Consider the following 19,674-nt stretch of genomic DNA (forward strand, 5'->3'; position numbering starts at 1 on the left):
GCAGAGGAAGGACATACAGTGAATGTGTCACCAGGGCCTCGAGAGCCTTTTTTAAACTCTGTAATGGTGGTTGGGTGCCTGACAACTAGGTCTCTGGCCTGGTGACATCCAGGTAACTCCCCCGTTTGAGTAAGGAAAAGGGCAGAAGAAATAATACAATTTCTTTTTTGGTGAGTGACATCGAGAAACAGCGCAAGGGACATGAAGAATATATGAGGACCCGTCCATACTCTGAAGGGGAGTGGGTATATTTAAAATGTTATTGTTCAGCAGAGGCAAGAAATTTTCTTTTGGAATTAATGTTGGAAACTTGATTTTGAGTCATGTAAAAGCAGATTGCAGACTTGGGAAAATCCTACCAAATGCTTTCATTTAGGAAAGAACCAGACTGAATTTATAAAGGTACTGGGACAGATAGTGTTTCCTTTCCTATGTGTGTTGGGCTTGAGTGGCAAGGTTTTGGTAGAGGTGGGGCTACAGGGGTGGTTTCTGTGAGAAGCTGCTAGAAGCTTCCCCTATGTCCTATAGAGCCAATGTCAGCCATTTCCAAGATGGACATGCCACTGGCCAAGGCCGAACCCATCAGCAACAGAGGATAACATAGTTAAGAAGGGGGAATAGAACTGCACAATTGTAGCCAGAGAGAGGAGTCAGAATATGTGTGAGAAACAACTCTGCAGACACCAAGGTCAGTGAAGAAGGAGGGGCAGGAGCTGCTCCAGGCACCGGAGCAAAGATTCCCCTGCAGCCCATGGTGCAGCCCGTGGTGAGGCCACCTGTCCCCCTGCAGCCCATGGAGGTCCATGGTGGAGCAGAGATCCACCTGCAGGCCAGGGAGGACCCCACACCAGAGCAGGTCGATGCCAGAAGGAGGCTGTGACCCCGTGGAGAGCCTGCACTGGAGCAGGCTTCTGGCAGGACCTGTGGCCCTGTGAAGAGAGAAGCCGGCATGGAGCAGATTTGCTGGCAGGACTTGTGACCCTGCAGGGGACCCAGGCTGGAGCAGTTTGTGAAGAACTGCAGCCCATGGGGAGGACTCACAATTGGAGTTCATGGAGGGGGACCCCACTCTGGAGCAGGGGAAGGGTGTGAGGAGTCCTACCCTGAGGAGGAAGGAGCGACACCATGTGATGAACTGACCACAACTCCCATTCCCCATTCCCCTGTGCTGCTGGTGGAGAGGAGGTAGAGAAATTAGGAGTGAAGTTGAGCCCAGGAGGAAGGGAGGGGTGGTGGGAAGGTCTTCTAAGATATGGTTTTATTTCTACTCTGACTTGATTTGTAATAAATTAAATTCGTTTTTCCCCAGTTGAGTATGTTTTACCCATGACGGTAATTGCTGAGTGGTCTCTCCTTGCCCTTATCTCAACCCACAAGCCTTTCGTTGTATTTTCTCTCCCCCATCAAGCTGAGGAGGGGAGTGATAAAGCAGCTTTGGTGGGTACCTGGCATCCAGCCTGGGTTAACCCACCAAACTACCCTATAGTCAGAAGCCATGAAGCAAAGCAACACAATTTCAGGATGAGCCTCGGTTTGTCTGTGTGAATTGACATGCAGCAGCTGAAATTCTGCCAGCCTGTTGGCAGGCCTCCACCTTGTTGTGTCAGGATCAGGTCCATGCTATAAACTTTTTGTTGCTCTACTTGTAGACATGAGGAAATGTGATGCTGAGTGTGACACTACAAGATGCAAAGTGCAGGTGCAGCTCTCTGGCCTTGCAATCTTTTTGCCAAGAGTGTTTACTGGCGGAATGAAGAGATAGGAGGTATGTTACAGCTGCTTCAGCAGTATGTCAGCTTCAGATGGGTCTGCCAACATAGCTGAACCTTTAGATCTTTCTCATGGGAGCTTTAAGATGAAGCTGTCTTTCAGGGCATGTATTAACAGCCCAATGAAAACAAGCTAGTATGATTTTAACATACGTTAAGCGTAACGGCAAAAAGTAGCCTAAGGTTTAACTGATTTTTAATACATCATGGAAGCATACTGCCTTGTTTGTGCTAAGCTGTTAATACACATTAGCTAGTTAAATATGTGTTCTCTGCACTTCCTAAATCCCGCTATGGACAGAGCAAGTAAGAGTAATTTTCTGAAAAGAACATCTATAGCAAGTTAAAATCCTAAATGCAGTCTCTGATTGGAGTTTTCCTTTCTTTTGAAGAGTATAAATCTTACTGTAGGCTTGTTCTACCTCCTTTTGAGGAAGTCTAGTGGGGGAATAATAAGAAATTTTATTACATTGTTTTTTCTTCTTTATTTCTCATTGCTTATGTTCCAAGTGTTGTTAAGAAATAATCAGAAAGCATTAATCATTTCTCTGGCTGTTCTAAGGCAAAAGGAGAGAATCTACAAATAATACTGAATGTTTTGAGCTTTTTTTCCTGAAACACTTCCTAGTCTTAATGTTGATTTCCCTTTACCTTGATTTTCCAAAGTTTTTTATTCTGACTTGGTATTAATGTGACTTAGTTGCTGTGGTTGCCAGATAAGTCATCAAAACAGCTTTCAAGGGATGCTAGTGTTTGCCATTCTCTTCCATGACAGCAAAATAGTCAGGGGAGATACGAGCTATAACCTTCTGAGGGAAGTTGTCCGGAACTGGATTCAAGGAAACAGACAAAGTTGAGCAGCTTGCACATCCTTTTTGGGTTTGCCATTAGAGCTTCCTTAGCTCCACAATCATATTCCAGACAGAAGATATTTCTCTCTGTATACCCAACCCTATATAGCTATCCAAACTTTGTGGAAAGCTATTATGGAAACTAGGAACGAGAAACAAGGGACTCTGGCTTCACTTCGTAAAAGCTCTTGGGTGTGGAGCTAAGCTAAGGGTCATCTGTCCTATGCTAGTGACATCTTGAATCTTTCTCTTGGGAGTTGAATATATATAGTAAACTAAAAGTACATTGCATGTTCCCTGGTCATCAAGACATTGACTCTGTCCTGGCCAATGTGCTCAAACAGCATGTTTTAAGATTGGCTTCTGGAAGTGAGGAGATCTTTAGAAAGCTTGAGAACCATACTAGAAGTTACTAGGAAGACTTGTTTTCCAGATGAAACGGAGTTTTTCTGTCCTTTCTGTCTGGGCTGATTTGTTTTGCTCTCCTGTTGTAAGCATTATTCCCTGACAAAAAGACCACAGAGCTTAAAACTTTATTTTTTTCCTATTCAGTCATCTCAGTAGGTTGGAATATCACATATGCCAGTCTCGCCTCGCTGGTGCACGCACACACAGAGCATCATGGTGTCATATGCCCATTTGCACAAAGGACCGTGCCCTGCCCCTCCCTCACCAGAGTTTCTTTCCTTATGGACTCGTGGAGCCTGGTACATGACCCGCAGCTCTGTTGTGCTGTGTAAGTGAAGTGGGGAGAGTTCACTCTGTGTGAAACCTAAATCCTTTGTGCAATTCTCTGTGCCAGTAAGAGCAAACCACCTTTTTGGTCCAAGGATTTAAGCTGTAACACACTCCTGCTTTCCTGTGTATAAAGAGAACTTCTGCTTTATGGAAGTTTTTTTATTGCAAAGCTTTGAGGGACTGCAACCACATTATATATTGTGTTGAGTTTTTTGCAATTTCCTTTAGACATTTGTGGGTACTCATGGTATTTCTCTGCTTCAGTCAATAGTGGCATAGGAAGCGCTGTCTAGTACAAAGTCCTCATCATAGTCAGGCTTGGAAGAATTCAAAAGCAGCAGGGGCCATTCAGAGTTTTTCCTCTTAGCTCTGTAAACATCTGCATGACTGCTGTCAGCATTCATTTACAGACATTATATTTACCAATATGCCTAAATTTCACTTTAACTTCAGGTGCAGTTCTCTTGACTTTGCTTTTGTGATATTAATGCACATTTGTTGGCACGATGGCTTTCAGTGAATAGTCATGAGTCCTGTATTACAAGGGGCAAATATTTTTGCACAAGTATCCCTGATACTTGTTGAACCTTGACCTTTGTACCCCTTACAGATATCTCAGTCTTTCATCTGTGGAACAGAAGCTGAAAATTTCAGTTGGTATGAGCAATGCACCCTCAGCACCATCGGAGGTGTAACATGAACAAGGCAGTGGCTGTTCATGAAGAGCTCATCAAAAACCAACAGGGGATAGATTTGTTTTAGAAGGTCTTGAGCAACAGTAGGGGTGATCTGCATGGGATACATTGCTTGTGGCTAGGAGTTTGATCAGTTTGGCCTCTTGGTGTCTGAGTTTTACTGTTCATTGAACAATGGTAATAAGACAGAGCAATTTGTAATTACAGCATATTCAGCTAGTGCAGATATTTCCCAGGGAAATATTTTCGTGTGTCCATGCTTGTCAGGGATATGCAGAGAATTTGTCTGAAGTCAGTGGAGGCAGCTTGTCAAAAGCTTGTATTATTGTATATGTTCTGTTGTGTCCTTTAGTAGAGAGGAGAAAGGGAAAGGTCTGGAATTAATCTGGACTTCCAGAGCACCAAATCTGTTTGAACCCCTGTATCTTCTTTCCTGCTAACTAAAAATTCCCCTTCTCCTCACTGGGTGCTTAACAGATCTTCCTGTAAGGACTTAATGGAGGGTTGGCCCAGCTAGTGACAGGACACAGCACATCTCAACTCTCTCTCTGGCATTACATTCTCTCAGGTGGTTGCTTGGTATGTCCCAAATACACAGTCAGTACAGAAATAATTGCTGAGTCTGGGAACATGAGAACCTAAAGCTACCGTACTCCTACTAGCAGCTGACTTTTATTTTTGTTACTTAGTCTTTTTCCTGTCATCTCCTGGGAGTTTTATTTAACAAATACCAGTGACAGCAGAGACCTAAAACATAGCTCTTTCTGTGGTATGTTATCCTTTAAGACTTGGGTCTCTTACTGCTGGCCATACAAGTCCTTTTGGGTGTTGGGAAGCATTCAGAGGTGAGAAGAGATGTCCTGTTGAACATTGTACTTGTGATAAGAAGGGACTGGTTTAAGGTACCTGCTTGGCTCTTTCTGTCCTGTTAATTCCCTGCAGATACACATGGGCAGAGAGATATCGTAAGAAGATGGGCTTCCTGCTGGCATTGGTTCTTGCATTCCCCTCTGCAGAAAGTGTTTCGTGAATAGGGACCTTAGTCTAAACACTGCTTTCACTTCGTATTATGTTCTAAAAATATCACACAAGAGACATGAAATGGCTTTGATCATAGGGAGTAAATGCCACCAAGTATTCTTCTTCCTGGAGCCTTTTCCTTGCTACATTAAAAATTCATGGGCAATAGCAGCTTCTGCTTTTGAGGACTTAGCTACATCAGCAGAGGAGGACAGTGGGTAGAAATACCAGGGCATGTTGATGGACAGAACAGGGGTCTCCTGACAGAGCTGGAAATGGGAGAACTTTGCACTTAATTTGCTTATGCTGGGTCTGTCTGAGCTTAGTCAGATTCACTGTTTATTCATCACTTTGATGAGCAATGAACTTACTGGAAAAATGTTGTAATTCAGTTAAATGGATGTGAATTTGAAGGCATGCCTTAATTCCCATGTTTGCTTTGTTGTTTGTGTTGCACTCATTCTCCAGCCAAGAGGCAGACTCAAGGTGAAATTGCAGCCCCACCGAAACAGATGGCAAAGCTCCACATGATTATATCAGGGCCAGGATTCATCCAAGGGCAGTCTGCCTGTCAAGATTGCCTTCGACATCTCAAACTTCATTGGCAAAATTCTTTGACCTTTAGGCTCCTTCTTCCTCAATGCCCTCAGACACATGGTGTGAACTATGGGGCTGTCATATGCAGGGACAGGAGTTTGACTCGATGATCCTTACGGGCCCCTTCCAACTCAGGACATTCTATGATTCTCAGACCCTTGTCAGATCAGTAGGTAGCCAAGGCTTACTTGAGCAGATACCTCCCTGCATTTGGCAGCAGTGTTTTACCATCCCAAGCCTGTAAAAAGCTTTCCTGCCAGCTCCTTCGTGCTGTACACTCACCAGCTGAAAAGTGCCTCTGGTAAACCACGTTTGCCATTCTTTCTCAGTACTTTTGTTTTTTTGATAGCAAAAGCTCAGAAGCAGATGCTCAAGTGACTTGGATCCCTCTATTCCACAAGTTCAGGCCCTCCCTGGTTTCCCACTTATGTCTGGCAAGCACAGAATGATTCCTGGCAGACAGAAAAAATAGGGTGAAAAGGTCTAACAGACAATTACTTTGACTTAAAAGTAGTCAGTGATAGATGTTCCCTAAGGACACTTGAGGTAGATTTACCCTTCAAGTGCTATAGGTCTGGTATGTGGGGTTCATCTTCTAGTCCATTCCTATATCAGAGGACAAGTAATGAAGTGTGCAAGTGCCTTACTCATAGCTCCATCTCATCATCAAAGGCTTTCTTTGGGCTTTTTTTTGTTACCCTACCCCAGTCTGATCCAACTCCAGTGATTTTTTTCACATCCCCTGCCTTTGTTCAGCCAGCTGTCAGGGTGCTCTGACCAACCTGCTCTTTGTCCTTCCCTGATCTCTGCCTGCTGGAAGAAGCTAGCAGCCTCATTACAGTATTCAAAAAATACTGGTGTGTTGTATAAATTACAAAGGTAATTAAGTGTTGCTGAAGAGCTGGACTATGCACAAATCCCCAGGGGTTTCACAAGAAGCAATGTTTCCGCTCCTGTTTGGGTTGTCGGCTCTTTGTTTCGTAAAGTCCCACAAGCTGCTGGGTCTAACAGGTTGCGGAAGCTGAGTAAATTGTCCGTAGAGGGGGGTACATTTGCTGGCACTTCAGGGCCTGAGCCTGGCTCTGACAGGCTAAGTTCCCACAGAGATTTTACACCCCTCCAGGAGAGCACCTGCCTATTCTCACTCCTGCCTGGAAGCTTTTTTAAATGCCTCCCAGACCTCCGCTTCGGGGAGCTGTTTCAGGATGTATGCATCACCCATCCAGCCCAACATGACCAATGTTGTAAGCAGGGGTTCAGAGAAGAATTTCCATTCCTCAAGAGTAATTGCTTTGTCTGATACGTATTGCTTCATCTGAGCAGTTTGCAATTGCGTCCATGCTCAAGTTTGTATTTGGCTTATCCAAGTTAATTTAAATGTGAGTTGGGATGCGACTGAATCAGAGTGGTTCTGACACAGGGTGCTGCTGCTGCTGCAAGCAGTGGAGCCCACAGGTTGTACAGCTGCACTACTGCTGCTTCCGAGCACAGGACTCTGTTGGAAGCTCCTTGGTCCCATCTAACAGAACAAGCTCCTGGAATCACCTCCAGCACAGTTCCTTCTCTCCCTGAGAAGCCACCGTATTCCTGCATCTCTTGGTTAGCAGGTCCTCCATCCTTTCCCCCAACTCCTACATCCCCCTTCCTCATGCTTAGGCTTGGACCTAAAGTTTGTACTCTTGGCCCTACTTCTATGCTATCTGGCCTCATCCCTAGGACAGTGCTATTAATCCAGCATCTGTCAGGTCTCTTAGAGGCTGCCAAAAATACCCTGTTTCCCACTGGGGCACTAAGTGTTGGGTATTTGTGGCAAAGTATTGGACTAGAAACAAAAGTGGTACAAAGTGAGGCTTGAACATGTACAGCATAATTTTTTAAGGAGATGTTATCTAACAACAGATGACCATTTAATCTAAGCAGACAAAAGCATGATTTGATTCAGTGGCTGGATGATAAAGGAAATAACATCTGTGCTTAAAACAACATGAGAAATTCATAACCTGAGGTGGTAATTAATCATTAAACCCACTGACATAGGGTACATCTCTGTAGTTGGGGCTGCTTAAACCAAAGCCAAGAGCCTTTCTTGAACAAGGTGCTCTGGCTGAGCTGCTGGTTATGGCTTCTTGCCAGAAGTGGGTGAGTTTCTGTGGCTTGGGGCAGGCAGCTGGACAGGATGACCTAAGAAGTCCCTCCCAGCTTTAAAATGTATGAATATCATTGGGCCTTACAGAAACAGGGCATGGGAGCAACCTAGGAAAGGGAAACAAACTTGAAAATACCGGGTTGAGGAGACTGGAGAAAGGAGCAGAGAAGTAGTGTGGTAAGAGGAAAAGAAAAGCTGGAACATTGGCAAGTTATGTGCTGAAAGTGTGCGCAGGCACTAACTCCAAATGCTGATGCAGAGATGTCCCTGACCTGTAGTAAAAATGGAATTAACTGAGCCTATGTCTGTGGGACAGTTCTCTTGTCATGTTGAAAATCTGGACATGTTAAAGATCTGTTTTTCTCATTTTCAGACCTGAATACAGTGAAATGATTGGAAGTGTTCTCAGAAGCTTGAATTTAAGCAGATCATAGTTTCAAAGGGACCCTTCTCCAAACTTCTGCGTACAAATTTCTGTTTTATCTTGTGAGGCTCTTTGACAGTCTGGTCTCCTGATAGCATCACAAATCTTGAGAATCTTTCTTGTCTTGCTGAAGGCCTCAGTTTAAGTTTCATAAAAGCTATGTTGGAGCTTCTGTAATGGACAAGAAAATGCACAGCACAATGGCCTGCTGCACTATTCTTCTCAATAAAATTAATTCTCTGGTGATGATGAATGTGTAGCATGTATCATTTCAGCAAGACGATGGAACTCTCTTTTGAATCATCACTGTTGGAATGATTATTCTTATCAGTTAGTATTGTGTTGAGAACTCCATGCAGGAGCAGGTCATCGAATACATAGCAAGGCTCAGCAGAACAGGTTTGACCACCTCTTAGTTGTATAGGATTCCTGTCTGCAGCAATCCCAACATCCCTCACAACTGCCCAGCTGTTGTTTTGGGGCCTGTTAATGAGTATGTTAGAAATAGATCACGTTTGGGGTGTTCTGTAGGTTATGTCTTGCAGTGGCTTTCTATACTGTAGCGTTGGACCACCTTGCAGCCTTTGGTGCTTCATCCTTTGGATACTATTGGAAGCTAAAGGTATGTTAGGATCTCCACTATACAGCTGGAAACTTTGACATGCCCTGAGAGACCGAACAATTTTAAACGGTTAAATTAGGCATCTGCTCTGAAGTGCCCTCAAGAGAAGATTATCTCTCTGAAGGCAGAGGGTGCCTAGAGAGATTAGCTTTTTACGCCTCTGTGAATGCCTTATTAAGTGATTTACCCAAATTCACTGAGGAATTTGGGACTGGATATCTCCAGGTCCTCCTAGAACATCCTAACCTCTGGGTCATCTCTCTGCTTGTGTGTTGGGAGGGACTGTTAGCTACTCAAGCCCCCTTCTGTGAAGTCAATCCTAATTACTTGTGCTGAAGGCTGTAAAAGTTCACCAGCAGTGGGAGGAAAGTTTTTGGTGGATAGCAGGTCTAAGCAGATAAAGATATTGCCTTTCTGTGGGAAGTGAATTATTTAAAGACCTGTAGGGTTGAACCCTGGCTCCACCTGATTCATCAGGTATTACTGGACATCATGAGGCAATGATTTCATTCCCAAATACAAAAACGAATCTTAAGGCTTTCCTCAGTGGGAGGTACGGATTGCTTGTCTAGACTTGCATGCCTAACTCCTATAGCCACGTTTGGAAAATATGGGCCAACGTAATACCTTGCCCCCACGAGAAACGTCAGAACTGGGATCAGCTCTTTCCCTGCTTCCTCCCATGCCATGAGCTGGCCTTCTTTAGGAGAACAGGTCATGCAGTTTCCTACCTGCTGACCCCGCTGGGAGATGGCCAGGAGCTCGGGTCCCTGCCACGCCGCAGCAGTCGCCGAGCAGCGTGGCCTCCCGTGGGCTTGCAATGATTTGACACCCTCTGACAAACAGCAGCTGCAGAGCCCAGTTCTGAAGTGTCAGTAAGGAATGTCGCTAATGACATGTGATCTTTCAGGGAAAAGACAGCACCGCGCTGTCGATGCCACTGATTGCTTTTATGCCTGTTGCATTTGCAAGGCCAGAAGGGCAACTTTTGTTTTAACTAAAAGGGAAGCGCTCTCTGTTTCTTGTTCCTCTGAAGTAGGAAGGACCTGTTGTCAATGACTCTGTAGCTCTACAAGCACTTGCTGTGGTAGCAACCAGTAATTAAGGCCACAAACCAACTGCAGTGCTGATTCTTTAATCCCACTTGGTCATACCCTGATGAAAAAAGGCGTCTTTAGACGGCTATTTTCCTCCAGCCCAAGCCTCAGATTTGGTCTTTAACTAAAGGTGAAACTTTCTGAAAAGCCTGAGCACAAAATCTCTTTATCCAGTCGAACGAGGTTTTTTCTTTCAAAGGTAATAATGCAGTTTTCTACCCATGCAGCACAGAAGTAGATGAACTTCAAAACTCAAGGTCTCATGTTTAGCTGGTGGAAATCAGCATAGCTCTTTTGACAGTGGTGGTGATATGTCAGCCTACAGCAGTGAGAACCTGGCCCTTGGCCTGTAAATTGTCCACGCCAAGGTGATCGGTTGTGAAGCCAGATCGATTGCATAGCAACAAGGTTACAAATGGGTGAAAATCAGCTATTGTTCTTGTACAGGAGGGATGTTCTGTTACAGCTCAGTGACCACACTTAGAAAGAGGTGTTCTGCATTCATGTTATCATCCACGGTTATGACCTATCTGAGCGCTCTTGATGCAATAAATCCTTCTACCTAATAAGGTCCTTACTTCAGAGGAAGTTTGGTCTTGTTGCAGTACATGTCCTGATGTGAGTCTCAGGCCTAAGCTGGCTCTGATTCTCAGCACCAAAAGACAGTCTAGAGTTGCAAAACAGTGAAAAGGGATTTTTTTAATTAAAATTAGGCACATGCTGGAATGGTTACATCTAGTATTAGACCTATCATACACATATATTTTCTTGAACTGCAGAATTTTTCCATATAACCTGCCCTCGATAAGTACCTTGGGGATATGAAGGTGCCATGAATACATGGCATTGATGTTCCAGTTGGCACAGGATCAAGTTTGGTAGATAGCATCCTGTCCTTCGCTGACTTCCTTCTTTTCAGTTGTCTCATGGAAATGTCCACTCTTTCCAGCAGACTCTGGCCTGGTATAGATGAAGGCCACTTTAGCTGAAGGAATTGGACAGACTATGGCTTACAGGAACCCCCTCTTGGAGTCTGAGAAGGACATTTACCACTGAAATCCCACCTCCTCTTCAATTTGCCTCTAGAGGCACTTGCTGCATTCAAATGAGTTTCCACCTCTCTTCAAGCCCTGCTTTACCTCCTTCTCTTCTACTCCTGTGGTGTCCTGCATCCCCAGGAACCAAAGACGAGTGGAATGTAGCTGCTTAATGTAATGGAGTGGGAAGCTGCCCTTGCACAGCAAAACAGAAATGTGTCCATGTAGGAGCTGTAAGTACAGGAAGAGAGGAAGGAGAGATCACCACACCCCTGCCACGGTCCCTTAATCTTCCTCCCCTTGTGCCAAAAGCCCTTTGGTTCTTCCCTGTTCTTCTCCATAACTCCACTGCCAATGCAATGAAATTGCATTTTCTCCGCATGGCTGAGAGTCTTTGAGCAGACTCTGCTGCTTAGTACAGCAGTGTATCTTGACTAAACACGTTATAGCTCACAAAACATCATATGTTTTCACTCACCATTGTGGATACCCTGAATAAAGTCGCCACATGCTTGGACTCCGCTGGCAGAGCAGTTATACAGTCCCCTTAAAACAATCATGTGTGTCATGAAAGGGTCTGGAGACTTGTGTGATCACTTCTCCTCTGTATTTTTCGTAATTGTCTTTTCCTCTGTTTCAGTGAGATTTGGCAAAAAGTCAGCAGTTTTGGTGTGGTTGATAGTGAGTGAAAGTCAAGTGACAACAGTTGCCATTTTGTGGCTTTTTGTGGTGTGAGCTGATGAGCCTCATTTCAGCTCCTAGAGGGCAGCCATCCACATCATTCAGACGGCTGTTGCAGTTGGCATTGCATGAATCTTCCATGGATTGTGCTTTGCTTTTAGCCACCTCAAATGCAAAAAACCTATCTCTGTTTGTGGCCAGAGTCCATGCTTTCAGTGACTGTTGGCTCTCCATGAAAAGCAGATGGCACTTCAGGCTTTCACAATGTCAGTTCCTGAGTATCTCTAAAACTGAGCTGCCACACAGGTAGGCAGCGGTGACCTGAGTACCTGTCCCAGAGCATCTCAGCACTGCACACCTCAGTGGAGGCTGCCTACCCAGGGCCAGCATGGAGGGTCTCTCCTTTGGCCAGCTTAGATGCCCAGGCTATGATGTTTTCAGCACATTTCCCCCAAAGCCGAGGAGAGTAAGGTCAGCCAGGCTGTGCCTGCTTGTGCTGCCGTTTTCCCTCCAGCTTGCACACAGAGCCATCCCGCCCCACACTGTGGACGTGCAGACACCTTCTTAAACCTGCCTCACCCAAGCACGTCTGTTGTGATCTCTGGCGGTGCCGTACAGCCCGCTCTCATCACAGGGTGTTGCACTAGGACGTGTTGCCTTTGAACAAGGTGTAAGTGTTTTGCAGTGGAGGAGGTTGATGTGGTACCTGTAGGGCTGGGCTCATGCTGCCTCATCCATTCCTCAACAGCATAGTGACAAAATTTGGTCAGTCATGCAGGCCCTGTCCATACTGCAACTACCAGGAATACCGGTAAATCGCATTAAAAGATGGCAGTACAAATTTGTGGTGTCTGTGCTCTGATTGTTTATCTGAATTTTTCCTCAAGTTTTCAGAAGGTGGGAAAGTTAGAAAGCAGACCTGCTGTTCCGTTATCTGCTTCCAGCAGGGGGAGATGGGTCCAGGGAGTAATTTATTCTGGGAACATGTACAAAAATAACAGTATTTATTTTACTCATGAGGCTCTCTCCTAGGATTTGTGCAATTCCTGCTAGTTTGGCCTTTTATACATAGGCAACCTCTTCCTTTTGCTTCTGTATGCTTCTAAAAGCAAATAAGACCTATCAGTTTTAGGGTTTGGTTTTATTTTTCCCAAGGTTTACAAGGCCCTCAGGGGATTTTCTTCCTCGTCTCTCTGTTTATTATAATTATAATTATTATAATTATTAAATAGTTATGCTATGGTGGTTCTAATGAGGATTGTATAAACGCATAAGAATATAAAGACTTCCCCTGTACTTCTACCTCAGCAGAGAGGGACCTCTGAGTCTGCTGTAATGTACCCCACTCTGTAGGGAGGCATGGCCATGTGCAGTCCCATGTTGAGTCAAGATGTTCTGAGAGTCTGGGGACAGGAGTCCTTCCTTATCCCTCCCTGAAACCCCCTCTGTCATTCTCTGTATAAAACATATTGGTGCCACTTTCCATGAAACTATATTTAACTAAGCATTAAATTTAGATTTAACTGGATAGTTATTGCCTTCTAAGTAAATACTCTGAGATAAGGAAATATTTAGTGAGCTCTAGCAGTTGGGTGGCAGATGTTTCTTGCATTGCATAATAGTTAATCTTCGACAAATATGTTTTCCTTACTCCACTGGCATTCGATTAACATACAATAGCTCTTATTAAACGTAGATGAAACATATTTGGGAGAGCTTTGTAAAAAGGATCCATGCAATGCTCTGACTTGCAAGAAGGTTGCGTTTCTATCATCGGTAACTTCATATGGGACCGAACTCTCTCACAAGAGTGCAGAGGTTTCCTCTTGGTGATGCCCATCATCTGGGATGCCAGCAGCCCGATGACATCTCTCTGGCCCTTGTGCTGTCCATGGCCCTAGAGCGGTGGCTGCTGGTCTATCAGCAGCACGGTCTTCTTCAGAGTAATGCCCTTCGCAGGTGAAATCTCTCTCTGCAGTAGCTTGGGAGCATCCAGTGTGTGGATTAACCCCCTAGCTCCTTCTTGTTCCTCCCCCTCTCTGGTGTCATCTTCGTCAAGTCTCCTGCAGAGGAAATGTCTGAATTGGCTCACTCCCTTGGCTTGAATACAAAGCAGTCAGCTCTTTTGCCGCTGCATGCATGGCATTAGAGCAGTGGTGTCATGACCTTAGCCCTTAATTTGTGGGCCTTTAACACATGCAGGGATTGTTTAAGCACTCATAGACAGCACGGCTTTTCCATACCAAGGCTGCAGGGGCCAGTTTCCAGGGGTTCAGAAGGCAACTGGACACATTCCTGGAAGAAGAAAATCAATCAAGGGCCATTAACTACAAAGACACTGCCACTGGCTGGGGACATGCCTTAGCCACAAATCACTGGAAATTAGAGAAGTGCTCTGGGGCAGTACCAACTGCACGCTCCCCTTGTGCTTGTGCTCTGCCCAAGGCATTGGGTTTAGGCTGCAGGACACAGGCTTAGAGGGGGACCTTTGATCTGATCCCATGTGGCCTTTTGTATGACACACAGCCATTCCTTATGTCCCTCCAGTTTGGGTCCACTGTATCCCCATAAGGCTCCCAGACCAGAGGTGAAGCAGGCAGCATACACATTTTTTTTCCCTCCGTCCTGTACGCATGCAGCAGTGCTGCGACCACACAGGACAGCGGCTTATAGCAGAGTTCCTCGCAGCTTTTCTTGCACCTGCTTCTCTGGACACCCCTCAAACCACCCCTTCCTTCTTTGCTCCCCCCTCCCAGCCCCGCCGTGCTTTGGCCACAGAAGGGTTACGCGAGCGAAACATCCCTAGGAGCAGCTCTCCTCATCCTTCCTGCAGGCAGAGGAGAGAGTGGGCTGGGGGGATGGCAGGCAGGCATCAGCAGTAAAACATACGGCTTATTCCTCTCCATTAATTTAATCTCCCATCTCTCGCGGCGGCGATGCTGGTATGTGAGCGGCGGGAGCGTTCCCGGGTGGGCAGCGCTGCTGCCGGGCTCGGGGCTCAGCTGCGGGCGCTGGCAGGCGGGCGGACAGGCCGGGTATTCACACTGCGGGCAGCTCAATACCAGCATTGTCTGCGGTCCATCCCTCACAGGCTGGGAAAGGAGGTGGGGGGCGGGAAGGGCTGAGTGGAGAGAGGTGGGAGGGAGGCGGAGGGATGTACAACTGTTTATCTGGTGAGAGGAAAGTCTGAGAGGGGGAAAAAGCAAGGTTTGAGGCTGCAGAGGCAGTTGCCAAGAATGCTGCTCTCTAAATCAGCTAGTTTGTGGCTTCGGGCCGCAAAGCCAAGTTGTTTGCACTTTTGGCCACAGCTTCCTTCCCCCGCTCCCCCCAGCCCGCCTTTCCTCAGTATTTTCTTTTGAGAATATTGGCCATATCTTCCTCCATCCTCTCTACCCCGCTCCCGCAGCCTCCCTCCCGCTCAGCCACTCCCGGCTGCTCCTGCCTTCCCCGTTGTGCTTGCCGGTCCGCCTTGGCTTCCAGTTCCCCCGCTTGCACTCCCCTCCTCCCTCTTTCCCCCATCCTTTCTCCAGGCCCCTCTTCCTCTTCCATCCCCTTCCCTTTCTGCCTCTCCCTCTTCCCCTTTCCAGCCCCCTCTCCCTCGGGGCATCCCCCCTCTGCCCTCCACCCCTTAATTTCTGCTCGATAGGGACCCTCTCCCTCCCGAGCCGCGGTCCAGCTCCCAAAGGCCCGGTCCGGCCACCACCGGAGCCCTTTCCCCGGCCGCCCGGGGCAGCCCCTCTCCCGGGCGGGGGTAGTGGGGTGGCGGGGGCCGCGGGGCGGGCTGCGCCCCCGGGAAGCGCCGCTCGCCGCTCCCCTCCCGCGCTCGCCGCCGTGCTGCCGAGCTGCCGTCTCCCGAGTGAGGCTCCCTCCTCCCTCCTCTCTCTCTCATTCCCTCCCTCCCTCCCTCCCTCGCTCTCTCGCTCGCTCCGCCTGGGAAAGTGGGTTAGGAAGGGAGCTCGGGGCTGGGAGGCTGCACAGCCGCGCACTGGAGCAGGACCGTCCACTCGCGCAGCCCGGCGGCACAGGACTCGTATTAATCCTTTTCCTTTTTTTTTTTTTTTTTTTTTTTCCTTCACTCAACCTCTGCTCATCACTCCAAACGGGCCGACTTAGTTGTTATTATTTTTTAATTATTTTGCTACCTGACTTTTTCCTCTTGCCTTTTTTTTTTTTCTGTTTTTAATCGAAGGTTGTGCTAAGACTTTTTTTTTGGAAAGCCTTAAAAAAAGACAAGGGGGGGAAAGAAGCCAGCAAGAGACTGAGAAGAGCAAGAGAAAGTGGCAGCTAAGAAGGACTGTGAAATCACCTCCCCTTTCTGGGGCTGTCGATCAGAGCGAGAGTTGTACATTATTATTGTTTTTCTTTCTACATCTATCCACATACACACGCATAGAGAGAGACAAGTACAGACAGTGAAACTCGACAAGACCAGCCATGGTAGCAAGGGCTCAGCCTGATCGGAAACAATTACCACTGGTCCTACTGAGATTGCTTTGCCTTCTCCCTACAGGGCTGCCAGTCCGCAGCGTGGATTTTACCCGAGGTACCGATAACATCACCGTGAGGCAGGGGGACACAGCCATCCTCAGGTAGGGCATTTTGCCAACTTTTCCTTTCCTATATGTTTATCCATGTTTCTACATATGCAACATACACATGTGATGTGATATAGATTTGTGTGTGTATGTCTCTGTGAAAGCGTGTATGATTTTACCTCTCAAACTGCAGTAGCAGCAGCTGCTACAAACAAGCTCTGCATGTGTGTTTGTGCTTTAATGTAAAAAAACTGCAAAGCTTTTGAAAACCTCTTGCCACCACTCTCCTCTGTGCACTGCTCTGGATCAAAAGAATTTCAGTGAGGAAAGAACTGTTTATGTTATCCAGCTCTCGTGAACGTACATTTTCCACCGGCCCTGCAGTATCAATAGAGAAATCAAAAAGGGATCCAGCTGTGCTTGCCAGATGTTCCATTGATCTTCTCATACTTCTTTTTGTACCTATGCAAAAACTTTAGCCCTGGTGCTGCCAGAACTCTCAGGCAAGTTTTTTTGGGAAACTCTGGCTTTTATTTTTATTTCTTTTTCTGCCCTGTAGGGAGGGGAGATGGATACAGTAGTTTAAAAGGCTGGTGAAAAAATGCTGTAAGAGCTCCAACATTTATGAAGCTGGTGTATCGTTCACTGCATTGTTTTTTTTGCAGGGCTAAGTAAACGGGTATAGGCTGTGCCTGCATGTCTGAGTGGTTGTGATGAGGTGTCTTTGCACATGAAGCCTTGTTCACTGGCAGTATTGAGTGTTATATTTCTGTATTCGTTGTGCAGGTTTTCTAAACATAGTTCTGAGGCTACTTGGGCTTTCAGTTAAGAGTGTCCCAAATAGCTGAAACGCAGTAATCTTTTTCCTGTGGGTTTCTTTTTTGCGTACTGCCTTGCTCAATTTACCTGCAGTAACTTCCCTACTGAAGGAAAATTCTGTACATGTGACTGTGTGTGCACACACTGTGTATTATGGCTATAAAACTATTGGACATAATTTAAAATAAGTCTGTAATCTGTATGAGGAGCTGATAGTGCACAAACCCTGAAGCATCAAGGGAGCAATTCCCTAGCAAAGCTAACAGCAGCAGCAAAGTTTTCTTTCTCTGAAATAAATCCTGCTAGATGTCACCAAATGGTCTGCTACATGATCCCCTGTGTCCCACATCCCTCCCATTTAATGAGAGAGGGGTATGTGAGCAAGCAAGATGGGATCAGGGAAGAAAGATGCTAGAAGAGGGATGTTGTGTGTACGTGTATCGCTTCTCTCAGCTCCCGTGTGCTGGGTTGTTTTGATCCTGGAATATCTGTTCAGCAGCTTCCATTCCCCAGCTCTCTAGACTTGTTAACTTGCATGTAAGATTTATCCACACGGAGTAATAGGATTTACAGAGTAATTCATCTGCCTTGCATATGCAATGGAAGGGGTTTAGATGCGACATGGTAAACACCTAACAAGGGGTGTTGCCTCTGACTCCCAGCTTCTCCCTCTCCCTTCCACTCACTAGCAATTCATATACCCATTAACCCTTTCCTAGCGGGACTCCCAGCTGACTTATCCCATTTTTAAAGGCAAATCACTTCCATCAATCATTTATTTTGGTGGGGCTGCTCAAGCAGATGTTCGCCAGCATATGTTTGGTACATTCAGCATCAGACAAGTCATTAAGCTCACTTGCCCAGACAGGGGTCACTGGATTTCTGTTTCCCACTTAACCTTGGAGCTTTTGAGTTTATCTAGTCGCTGTGTGCTAAAGCTGCATTTGCAGCAGAGAGGGCTGAGCGGGTGGTGGAGATGGTGCCTGCATGTGCTACGTGTAAAGCGTTCGTCAGCAAGCTCAATGGGGCTGCATGGGAGAGTGGTTTCGGTGATCGCGTGTGGCGTGTGTGGCTTGCCAGTGCTTTGTCAGGCACTAAAATAAAACACCTGGGTGAGGTGATCCAGCTGTGTCAGCCAGATGTGTGCCAAGTGACACAGTTTGCAGGAGCTGCACACCCACCTGGCCGTGTAACTGCTGGCCCTGAGCAACACCGTGTTCCTGGCAGGTGGCATTTCTGTCGGAAGTGACTGCAGCCAGCGCACAGGCTTTACCTCCATTAGCTGCCTTCTTAAGCTCTCTAAGCAGATCTGGCTGGCTATATGCTTGTCGTGTTTCCTAAGAAGGGCAGTTGTGTCCTCTCCCTTTTCCTGGGACCAGCCCCAGGCTTCTGGGACGTTTCAGTCCCTCTTCGGAGGAGAGGCAGAAGCCAGGCTATGCTGGGAGACAGGACTGCCACATGAGGCTGGAAGGGGTGATGTTTCCCTCTGTCCCATACACTTTAGGTCCTGCAGGATGGCATTTTATACCCTCAGTGTTAAAGCAAGGCTTGGTTTGCGAGCTTCCTCCTTGCTGCTTTCCCTGCCCCTCCAAAACATCACATAGTTTAAGACAGCCTTGCGTTTGAAAAACTCCCAGCATCTCACTCTCCCTGCCTATAGATCCACTAATGAAAATGCAAGGGGAATATCTAGCTGGGGAAAAACCATTAGATGATCTATACCAGCTGTGCTCAGGGCAGATCTTTACCTCTACAGAGAGATAAGTAAGAGATTTCTATACAGAGATCATATCACCTATCTTTGCTATGCATCTGCTTCAGAGGGTAGAGGGAGCGTGCAGTGGTGGTTTAACGGTGGCCAGTAGCTCCATCATGTAGCTTGAAGGGAAATGAAAATGTAGGAGGAAGAAAAAATGATACACAGTTGGAGAGAATTAGAAACAATGTACATAGAGATAATATAACTAAAACTATTTTGTTTGTGTAAATTGTGGTGCAAATCATTCAGTAAATCACTGAGGACAAGGTTTTCTGAATGATTAGTCTCCTTTGAGGCCTTATACATTTGTATGTAGTATTACACTTGTAGGTGGGAGAATGGGTGGGTGGACTGTTCTGTGAAGTAGAGAAAAATAGTTTATTATAAGCCCTAATGTTCCTCAAGGAAGCCACTCCTCTAGAGCTTCATCTACAGCTTATTACTCAGAATAGAATTATTCTGGAAAGTTTGGATGCGACTTTTTAAAGCTATGGCATTTAAAATATTCCCTCGCTATGGACTTGTAAAAAATGTTCCTAACTCTATCCTGGCTCGTCTCCTAAATGACATGGCAGCAGATCTGATTCATTTGTTGGCCTTGCTGAAGGTTGATGACTTTTAGTGAGTATTTGGCATGGGGAGGTTATTCAGGGAATTGCAGAGAGAAAGAACAAAAATAGCTCATGATAGACTATCCACAGGGAAAAGGGTAATGATCCGCTCCTTAGAGCAAGGCTGAAAAGGGAGGAGGGGTCTGAGAGCTGCAACAGGTGAGAAGGGCTGAGGAGAGCTTCTGGTGTTTGGCCAGCTACAACTGAGAAAAGAGAGCAGGATGTTTCAAAGATGACACTGTATATTAGAGAGCCTGTCAGACTCACTGAGGT

General features: G+C 46.3%; 1 protein-coding gene across 1 annotated transcript in view; it reads left to right on the forward strand.

Moving 5' to 3' along the window:
* Nucleotides 1–15,672: 15,672 nt before the first annotated feature.
* Nucleotides 15,673–19,674, forward strand: part of LSAMP (limbic system associated membrane protein) — a 317,857-nt gene continuing 313,855 nt past the window's right edge. Inside the window, exon 1 of the mRNA XM_065636061.1 lies at nucleotides 15,673–16,266. Within this exon, the coding sequence (XP_065492133.1) occupies nucleotides 16,112–16,266 (155 nt within the window). The 5' untranslated portion in view covers nucleotides 15,673–16,111. The remainder of the gene's footprint in view (nucleotides 16,267–19,674) is intronic.

The sequence above is a fragment of the Caloenas nicobarica genome, chromosome 1, assembly GCF_036013445.1.
Source record: "Caloenas nicobarica isolate bCalNic1 chromosome 1, bCalNic1.hap1, whole genome shotgun sequence".
Taxonomy (NCBI): Eukaryota; Metazoa; Chordata; class Aves; order Columbiformes; family Columbidae; genus Caloenas; species Caloenas nicobarica.